The sequence below is a fragment of the Euprymna scolopes genome, chromosome 40 (genome assembly GCF_053919585.1).
Source record: "Euprymna scolopes isolate OS-2025 chromosome 40, ASM5391958v1, whole genome shotgun sequence".
Lineage (NCBI taxonomy): Eukaryota > Metazoa > Mollusca > Cephalopoda > Sepiida > Sepiolidae > Euprymna > Euprymna scolopes.
Window position 1 is genome coordinate 49,035,420 of NC_136521.1, and position 11,321 is coordinate 49,046,740.

General features: G+C 29.9%; 1 protein-coding gene across 1 annotated transcript; it reads left to right on the plus strand.

The window, feature by feature from the left end:
- The first annotated feature begins 8,785 nt into the window (after positions 1 to 8,785).
- On the plus strand, positions 8,786 to 10,534 carry LOC145265667 (uncharacterized). The gene has a single exon (XM_080121731.1). It carries the CDS (start codon positions 8,786 to 8,788, stop codon positions 10,532 to 10,534), a length of 1,749 nt encoding a protein of 582 aa, XP_079977857.1.
- Positions 10,535 to 11,321: the final 787 nt, after the last annotated feature.

Below are 11,321 nucleotides of genomic sequence, written 5' to 3' on the forward strand. Positions count from 1 at the left end.
TGTTAACTTTGAATTTTTCTTTCACGTACCTATTTATGGATTATACTTCCAAAATAAACTATTAAAGTTGTATAAAAAGTATTAGAGATATTATTTTCTTTAATTTTTAAAAAACAATAATGAAATTAATCGAATTTTACGAGTTCAGTATTTTTCAATTTTCAAAATTAAAAAATCTATCAATTTTTCTATTGATTCTATTTTTACGATATTTTAAGGGTCAATGTGAAATTTTATGGTCTTTCCAATAAACCGAATATAATATTTTAGACAAACGGGTATTTTTTATTTCACGCCCCCCCCATTTTCAAGTGTCTATTAAAAAGTAAATAATTAATTCACTCACCAAAGTTTTATACATCACAAATTGAAGATAAAAGATCAATAAAAAATATATTCAAATTTAAAAAACCCCAAAAGTAGTGTGTTTTTAGAAATTTACCTGTAAAGTCCGAAGTTTAAAACCTTTTTTTTTTAACCACGTTGCATGTTTTTTTTTTTTTTTTTTTTTTTAATGAAACCATGGCCCTTGCTCCTTTAATTGAAAAAAGAATTAGGGTTTGAATTACATTTTTCGAGGAGTTATAAGCTTGGAAAGACAGGGGTAGAATTATTCACTATTTTTCACAAAATTTCTGACACCTACCGCACAGACAGTCAAAGGGTCAAGGAGAATAAAAAAAAAACTGAAAAGAGTAGACACTAACCAAGGTTCCACTGCACCTTGGGGTGTCTTATTGCCACTCAAATTCTGAGTGAAGTGAAGACCAATAGCGTCTACCAACAAGAAATCAATGGTAAACGGTTGTTGTGATAGCGCAAATTAAATTGAAAACGGTATTGAATAAAATACACCATAATCACGTTGACACACACATTGATCGTTGCCAGTACTAAACGGGTGATTATTTGGGACTTCCAGGAGCTGTATATGCTCTCCACTTATCTCGGCATTGTTTCCAGTCGTCCTGAAATACTCCTTGCCACTAAATTCAAACAGTGTCGATTCAGAAGAGGTGTGGTTGTGATTGCACAACACTTGCCTCACAACTACACGTACAGCTGCCCTTACAGGGGGTATCCTTTGTTTTTAAGATAGAACAGGGGCATTGAATTGAATAAAATGGAGAGTACTGAAGATCTGGGGAGATTGTTGTCATTTAGACTCCAAACAACACCGCAAGTTTTTCTAAAAAAAGAAATATTTGCGGATGGCCTGTGTAACAACTCCCAGTGAGTAAAATAAATAAATAAAATAAAATTAAAAAAAAATAATAATGATGTTTAAAGTTTGTATATAAAATGAATTAATATGTGTGTGTGTGTGTGTGTGTGTGAAATTTTATTTTTCTTGAAAATTTGAACGATATTGGAGGTCAAAACAAAAGATAATCACCTCCCCCCCCCCCGCCGACACCAAAAATAAATAAATATACGGTTGTTGAGGGGTGGGAGTGTAGAAATCTTCTATAAATCATATCAATGAATAGTCGATCGGACCATAATGCTTTGCTTTCCCTTTATAATCTGACCATCCCTTATATATTGTCTGGTGAGAATAGAGGGCATAATCGTCAGTCAGTTTGTGATCTTCGTGCCATACAGACCTAAGCAGCATTTCTCTTGTCCAGCGTTAACTTTCACCCTCGTGTTGTCTGAAGGATCTACTGTTAATTGTAAGTGAATTTTACTTCATTTTAACAAAATATTTCATACTTTTGATATATATTTTGCATACATGTGTGTGAAATATATTTAAACTTCACATCACGTGAAAGATTTATACCTTTTTTTTTTAATTAACACTTGTTTAGAATATCCGTTAAAAATGTTATTTAAATGAGTTGTACTTTTTACTGTTTAAAAATGTTTGATATCTTTGTGCCCGATTTTTTCATAGATGTTTTAAAATTCTTTTGCTATTTCAACATGCGTATATGTGGAGCTACGATTTGTTTTTCTATTTCAAAATACGTATATTAGAGCTACGAGTTATATTACAATAATTCGTAAGAACATATGTTCCCAAGGTAAAATTGATATTTTTCGACATCAGTTTCACTGTAATCAAACCGCTAGGTGTATCAGAGTTTTTGTAGGAATTTTTAACACCCCTAACACGAAACTGCGAATAAAATATAAAAAACTCGTAATTTCTCTATCAAAAGTGGGTTGTTTATTTTCTTTATGGATTATACTTCCAAAATAAACTATTAAAGTTGTATAAAAAGTAATAGAAATATTATTTTAATTTTTAAAACACAGTAATAAATTATACGAACTCAATATTTTTCAATTTTTAAACTTTAAAAATCTATCAAAAGTTTTCTATTGATTCTATTTTTACGATATTTTCATGGTCAATGTGAAATTTTATGCTCTTCCCAATAAACCGAATATAATATTTTAGACTAACGTTTTTTTTTAATTCACGCCCCCCCCCCCCATTTTCAAGTGTCTATTAAAAAGTAAATAATTAATTCACTCACCAAAGTTTTATATATCACAAATTGAAGATAAAAGATCAATAAATAATATATTCAAATTTAAAACAAAAAAGTAGTGTTTTTTAGAAATTTACCTGTAAAGTCCGTAGTTTAAAACCTTTTTTGTGCCTTGATAAATGGTGTCTGTTTATTTAAAAAGAATGTTCGACTGTCTTCATTCAAGCAAGATGACCTGGAGGTCATTGGTTTGACATGACCTTTTATTGACCCACGTTTTGAAAGAGTTCACATATTTTTATTTGCCTTATTTTATTGCAATACTAGTTAAAGTACTCCTCAGTCAGTTTGCGATTTTTGTGCGATACAGACCTAAGCAGCATTTCTCTTGTCCAGCGTTAACTTTCACCCTCGTGTTGTCTGAAGGATCTACTGTTAATTGTAAGTGAATTTTACTTCATTTTAACAAAATATTTCATACTTTTGATCTATATTTTGCATACATATGTGTGAAAAATATTTTTTTCTTTCACATCACGTGAACGATTTATACCCTCCTTTTTTTTTTTTATAAATTAACACTTGTTTAACGTTTCCATTAAAAATGTTATTTAAATGAGTTGTTCTTTTTTACTGTTTAAAACTTTATTTCTTTTTATATATTAACAGAAAAACAGTTAATTCTTTTTATAATAAAATTGAAAATATCCATGGTTTAAACTTTATTAATGTTTGATATCTTTGTGCCCGATTTTTTCATAGATGTTTTAAAATTATTTTGCTATTTCAACATGCGTATATGTGGAACTACGAATTTTTTTGCTTTTTCAACATGTGTATCTTACAATTATATTACAATTTTTCGACATCAGTTTCACTGTAATCAAACCGCGTATATTTTGTTGCAATATATTTGAAACAATCCATGAATCATGAAAGTTTTCAATACCGAATTAATGAATTAACGAGAAAATATCGTGTTTATGGAAAATAATCTTGACGGTGTTGTCTATTTTATCTCGTTTTTCAATTTTCTTTTCTATTCTTTGATTTTCCTTTTTTTCAATCTTGACGATGCTGTCTCGCCGTTCACACAGCAAACTCATTCATCTTCATCCATTAATAACCTTTGTGCCTTGAAAAATGGTGTCTCTTTATTTAAAAAAAATGTTTGACTTTCTTCATTTTAATCGCATATTCATCTCATTTCCTGTTTCTCTCCAACACGTTTCAATTTTTTTTTCTGTTCCCTTTTTAATTTGTTTTTATTTCCTAACTTCTATCAAGATGAGATTAAAATATTAAAATAATAGGTTGGTGCAAAATTAATTTCGTCTTTTATATATAGTTGATATCAGAAAAAAAACAACAAAAAAAACGACCTTAATTTTGAACCCATCTAATAGTTTTTCATTTCAAGTCTAATTGTAAACACTTGTGTGTGTGTGTGTGTTTGTGTGTGTGTGTGTGTGTGTGAGATTTTAATCCTTTCTCGGTGTTATCTCTGTCACTCCCTCTCTCTCTCACTCCCTCTCTCTCTCTCTCTCTCTCTCTCTCTCTCTCTCTCTGTGTATATATATATAGAGAGATATATAGAGAGAAAACTATATATACATATATATATATATATATATATATATATATATATATATAAAATTATATATATATATATATATAAAATTATATATATATATATATATATATATATATATATATATATATATAATTTTTTTTAATTTGATATATTTCCTATTTCATCAATTCATTTTATTTTTCTGTCCAGCACATTTTTTAAATTTTTATTTTCTGTTCATTCTCCATTTTGTTTTTATTATTTCCTTACAATTCTAGTCGGCCTCCCATCTTTTCCTCATCCCTTCATATGATTAAGTCTTGCTACTCCTTACTTCTATTGCATTCAGTTGACCAAACAAGATGACCTGGAGGTCAATGGTTTCACCTGACCTTTTATTGACCCACGAGATAACTCTAATGGTTGAATACAATCCACAGTCTCCTCCCTTGCATCGTCTTATAAAGTACAAAAATATAGAAACATATGAGAAGTGAACTATTTAGTCATTTTTACAATTTTTTTTTTCATATCTAAAACGGGATATTAACAGATGTGTTCTCTATTCTTTTTAGTGAATAAAAAAAATCAATATATATTTATCAAAGTTTTTTTTTTTTTTTTTTTTTTTTTGTCGGGTGGGGGTTGTTTCGATCCCCGATATTTTTAGTGGTTTTACTCACTTAAAAACGTTTAATTAATTCGAAAATCAAACAGTGTTTATCGATAGATGCGAACAAGAGAAATGGCGGCGAGCTGACTCTTAAATGCGTAAAGTTTGGAAATATTAGTTAAAACGAAAAAATGATACAAACGAAAAAGTCGTATTCCAAATATATTTACTATGAGTAAGCGAGTTTGTTTTGATCCGTCATGTTTTGGATAAATGGAGACAAATCAATTCGAACTACAGAGATCAAAATCAGCATTGTAATATATATGATTTACGTTTGAAATTGCTAAAACTTCATTAAAAATGATTTCAATGGGGTTTTCAGTTTCTTTACAAAATCCGAAATTAGCTTTTCCGTACATTGAACAGAAAAGCTTATTTTGGATTTTGTCTTTTCAATAAATAAAAATAATCATTTAACTGTGTTCGCAAACTCACTTTTACCTAATTCAAACGATTTAATCAGAATTAAACATATTACTTTATGTGTATTATGTACACATATTTAGACAACTGTAAAGGCGTTAAAACAATGGAAAATTGGTAAAAATATTTAAGGGAGGTAATTCATAAACTATCGCGTCATGATTTATCTCCCCATAAATTGTTTTTTTAAACGGCTTTTGATCCTAAATTTTTTTTTTTTTAATGATGATTGGTTCGCATGGTGAAAATACGTACATTGTTTGCTTTAAGAATCGGATATTTCATCATTAGTTTATAAAATGAACAAATTATTGTAACATAATTCGTATTTCCACAGGAAAAATACACGCATGTCAAAATAGCTTTTCTACACAACTTTAGTATTCTTGTAAAAGAATTAGGGAAGCTTAACATTATTTTTATTTTAAATCGAAAATTAAACAAAGTACTGGTAAAACATTATCTTTTCACATGATTGGGGACATTTATTCAGTGTGTTTCTATGAGTATCTTGTTTAATTTTGCACTCTTATATCGAATATAATATTTTTATTTAATTGTTTGCACTTCATTAAAAAATTATGTAACGTTTATTGGCAAAGTCGCTAAATCATGGCATGAGTTTATTATGAGAATAACAAATTATGTCTAGATATTAAAATTTGTTAAATATTATTTATGGAATGTTTTAGAGTAAAATCTATTCAGTAATACATATTTTGTATTGAGAAATCGATACTTTAAATATGTAAACACCCAATATGGCCCAAAAGAGTCGTTCATATTGGATAACTTTTCTCATTTATTAATAATGTTTAAAAATTGTTTAATGTAAAAAAAAAATTCGAGTTTTGTTTTTATCAAAAACTTTGCTGATTATTCAGAGAAGTGACCGTTCTGAAATAAAGTTATATTTGGTTAAATATATATAGATATTGTTATTACATATTGGTTCAATATATATAGATATTTTTTTATTACATATTGGTTAAAAATATATAGATATTTTTTATTACGTATTGGTTAAATATATATAGATATTTTTTATTACATATTGGTTAAATATATATATACATATTTTTTATTACATATTGGTTTAATATATATAGATATTTTTTTATTACATATTGGTTAAATATATATAGATATTTTTTATTACATATTGGTTAAATATATATAGATATTTTTTATTACATATTGGTTAAATATATATAGATATTTTTTATTACATATTGGTTAAATATATATAGATATTTTTTATTACATATTGGTTAAATATATATACATACTTGTATTACATATTGGTTTAATATATATAGATATTTTTTATTACATATTGGTTAAATATATATATAGATATTTTTTATTACATATTGGTTAAATATATATAGATATTTTTTATTACATATTGGTTAAATATATATAGATATTTTTTATTACATATTGGTTAAATATATATAGATATTTTTTATTACATATTGGTTAAATATATATAGATATTTTTTATTACATATTGGTTAAATATATATACATATTTTTTATTACATATTGGTTTAATATATATAGATATTTTTTTATTACATATTGGTTAAATATATATAGATATTTTTTATTACATATTGGTTAAATATATATAGATATTTTTTATTACATATTGGTTAAATATATATAGATATTTTTTATTACATATTGGTTAAATATATATAGATATTTTTTATTACATATTGGTTAAATATATATAGATATTTTTTATTACATATTGGTTAAATATATATACATATTTTTTATTACATATTGGTTTAATATATATAGATATTTTTTATTACATATTGGTTAAATATATATATAGATATTTTTTATTACATATTGGTTAAATATATATATAGATATTTTTTATTACATATTGGTTAAATATATATAGATATTTTTTATTACATATTGGTTAAATATATATACATATTTTTTATTACATATTGGTTAAATATATATCCATATTTTGTATTTATTTTAATGTAATTTATAGCAAATGAATTTCAAAATTTACGTAGTGATTCTATTCAAATAAACTATTAACAATTTTTTAGTTCTCGTGTAGCTGTTGTCCCCCTGATTCTACTTTCGCTCGTTCACATGCCTCTTTTCCGAATTCGAAGCAGTGGATCTTTTTGTTTTAAATACCAAAATGGTCATTTAACAATGTTAATTGTGACTGTAACCTATTTCAAACTGCTATAAATTATTGCACAGCAAAATTTATTAAATGAAAAATCATTCTTATTTCGATTTTTTTAATCAAATAAAAATTCCATTTCAATAGAATTTTTATTCGATTATATACGAAATATGAAAAATGATTTTTCGTATAATTTAGATGCATCGGATTACTTGTGTCGTTTTCATAACTTTTCGATCGATGTAGCCGCCGACCTTCTTTAGGAGAAAATCGCTTGTGAAAGTGAACTTCTCCTGAAAATTGAAGGTTCAAGTCATTGTGTGGATAAACGGTTTTGTTTAAAATTCTGTCAAGATTCCCGAGTTCAGCAAACGATTCCAGAGTTCGACAAAATGCACCTGGACAAAGGTCACATTGACGGAAACGTAGTGAAAATGACCTCAAGATGAGAACAGTAGTCCGATGAATCTAAATAATAGATAATCAATCCTCACCTCAAATATTCAGAAACGTAAAATGTTTTGATTTTATTTTTACTGTGTAATAATGTAGCAGTTTGAAATAGGTTAAATATAAAAAAAAACATTGTTAATGATTGTTTTAGTATTACCACCAATAGCAATGGCCAAAAACACATTGCCTGAAAGTACTTTTAAACTCCTCGGCCTAACGTTTACAGGGAATATGAACTGGAATAGATATATTGAGAGCATTGCCAAGTCTGCTGCAAAGAAAGTGGGCTCTTGCTACCATGCTAGAAAATTACTTACGCCTGAAAGTATCCTGTACCTCTATAAGGCAACCATTCGCCCATGTATGGAGTGCTGTTGTCACATTTGGGCTGGTGCATCTGCTGCTTGTCTCTCACTCCTTGACAGGGTTCAAAAGAGTCGCCAACCTGATAGGTCCTGAACTGTCATTTAAGCGTCAGCCTCTGTCCCATCGACGAGATGTTGCATCCCTCTGCCTGTTCTACAAATACTTTAATGGTGAATGGTCTGACAAACAGCAAACACTTATACCTCCTCGACGTAACTACCCCCGACAAACCCGGCAAGCAACTAAGTCCCACCCCTTTACAGTAGAGATTCCTAGGTGTAAGAAAGCCGTTTACTCCAAGTTTCTTCCCCAGAACTGCAAGTCTTTGGAACTCCCTTCCGGGATTCTGCTTTCCCAACTGTACTGATATGCAGAAGTTCAAGTGCAATGTGAACAAACATCTTTCTACTCATCTCCCTTCATAATGTCCCGGCAAATTATGTCCTTGACAGTAGCCCGCTACTTCAAAGTGGCAATGTGCGTTGTTTGGGGTTGGGGTGAAAATTGAATTAAAAAAAAAAAAAGGAAAAGTTCACTGATCTTGGTCCACAGCTGCGAATTCGGAATAGGCGCATGTGAAAGAGAAAAAGTGAAAGACTAATCAGGGATACATGAGAACCTTTTTTTTTCCACGTGTTTCTATTTATTTCTCTTATTTTTCTCTTTCAGAACTCAAGATGGAGTTTATTGTTGCAAGAATACTTGAAAGATTCATAGATGATGAAAGATGGTGGGAAATCAAGCCTATTCTTGAAAAATTTTCTCCTGAAGAACGGCGTTTGATCATCTCCAAGAAGATTAAGAAGAAATCCCTGTTCTTATTGGCTGTCGAAAATGGTCAGTCGTATTTAGTAAAATTTCTGATTGAAGCTTGCAATGTAAACGTGATGGAAACAGGTTCCTGTCTCTGCATAGCTGCAGAGAATGGATTTTTAAACATTGTGAAAATACTTGTAGAGAACGGATCGGATGTAAACAAACTCGACCCAAAAGGGTTCTCGCCATTATACTTTGCTTGTATGACGGGCAATATGGAAATGGTCGAGTATCTTTTCAAAAATGGCGCTCAAGTTAATCTTGTTGCTAATGTGGAACAGATTACTCCACTAATGGCATCGCTGCGATTTCCAACAATTTGCAAGTATCTGTTAATCAACGGTGCTGACCCACAAGTCATCAATATTTATGGAAGGACGGCCTTGATGGTGGCTGTTGAAATGGAAATTTTCGATTATATTGAGAGTTTGCTAGCTCATAGAGCTAATTTAAACGACATGATCCTGTCTGAAAAATGCTACAACATCGAGTCATCTCGAAGCGTAGTGAACTTATTAAAATCGTATGGTACAAACATCAAAGGGTTATTGGCTAAATTTTATAGATTTCAAGTCTGCAATGCTCTACTGAGTAAAAACTTTGATTATGCACGCATATATTGGAATGAATATTTCTTAATATATTTGAATACATATATCGAAATACAAGGAATATATAACTCTATTCCAGCAATTTCAATGGAACATCAAAACACCGGACAATCTAAATTTCAACCGATTTTAAATTTTTTTGCCCCGCTTGATCAAAATGTGTTACTCAGTTTAGAAAAATATTATGACTTGTGTAATCCTTACCTTTTGCAGGCCCTTGCATCCAGCATGAATTCAGTCGATGACGTTACAAACGCCTTAAAACTGTTTTCGTTTATCTTGGAAACATTTGCATTAGGCAGTGATGATTTATTTTTCATTAATTTGCAGACCATCAGTGATCTTTATACATATTTAAATATATTGATGCACAACGATTTCTACAACTGTTTGGAAAATCACGGCCGAGAGTTGTTAAAATCCTATTGCCATCATGTTGAGGGCATAGTTGCTCGTCTTAAAAATATGACCAACATAGAAAGATATTTGGTAGCGGAGAAAATCGATTATGTTTTCAGTAACATCGCCAAGATTACAGAGGCCTTTTTAAGGAAAAGCCAAGGAAATATGCCTGTGTTAAAAGAAAGTATAGAGAAAATTGTGCAACTTGATTTACGCGGGTCTGATAATAACACACTGTTGCATTTTTGTACCAAGGAAAATTATTCACTGGAGCTCTACAAACTGTTGCTGTCGTGTGAGGCTGAAGTCAACTGCCGGAATCGACGTCGTTTTACACCTGTTCATTATGTGCTTGATAATGTAGACTGTGACCAAAAAGCAATTATTGAATATTTCTTATCGCAGGGATTTCTTTTCGATGCCTCGATCGATGAAGAGTTTTGCCTTTCATGTTCTTTAAAAAAACGCAAGATTTTGCCACAACCAGTAAAACACACGACTTTGCAATGCTTGGCTGCAAACGTAGTCAGCAAAAATATATTTTCATATGATGAAGTGCCAAGACATCTAGAAGACTTCATATTGTTGCACACTTGAGTTGCTTACATCCTTTACCTCTGTTGCTATGGCAACGTTGAATCTCATTTCATGTTGAGACATTACTTGATATTTGTGGTGCAATAATAAAGAGCCCTTGTGAGGAGTCTCGACTCCTTAGATTGTCGGGGCTTATACCCGACCACCATGAACTTATTTCTCCAACTGTTCTACATCCAACCCCAAAAACTCTCCATTCCATAACCATCTCATCTTCCTATATTGTCTAAATTAATCTTCTGCAATCATCCGAACTAAGCCCGTCTTTTTAGGCTCATATTACACATCCATCTTATCACTCTCATGTTATTTCTCTCCATGCAACACATATCCTCAACCCTTACTGTCCAAACTTCACTTCCATACGTCATCACATTCCGTACACATTGCTGATATTCTTTTATCCTTGGTCAACAATATCCAATTTTTTTTTTGTATAAATTATAAAGATAATTGTTCACAAGGAAAGTTTGTTTTGCTCAACAAAGTGTTTTCGTATTGAACAACAAAATCCATCTTTTGAACATTTCCACCTCCAACCATCAATTGACTGCAAATAACGATTCGAGGCACATGGTAAATTACAGATTTCATACCTCAAAAACTGAATATTAATCGAAACGTTGGTAATTCATTTCTTTCTAACATTATCACTTTCTCTCTATTTTTTTCTGATTTTTAAAATTCCGTACACATTGCTGATATATTTTTATGTCAGACAGCTTCATGACAAGTTGGACCATTATTTCTCCAGCCCGCGTGAAATTATTGTCGGAAACAAGACTGT

Excerpts from the sequence above, each read along its gene's own strand:
- LOC145265667 (XM_080121731.1), top strand. The coding sequence starts at position 8,786 with ATGGAGTTTATTGTTGCAAGAATACTTGAAAGATTCATAGATGATGAA.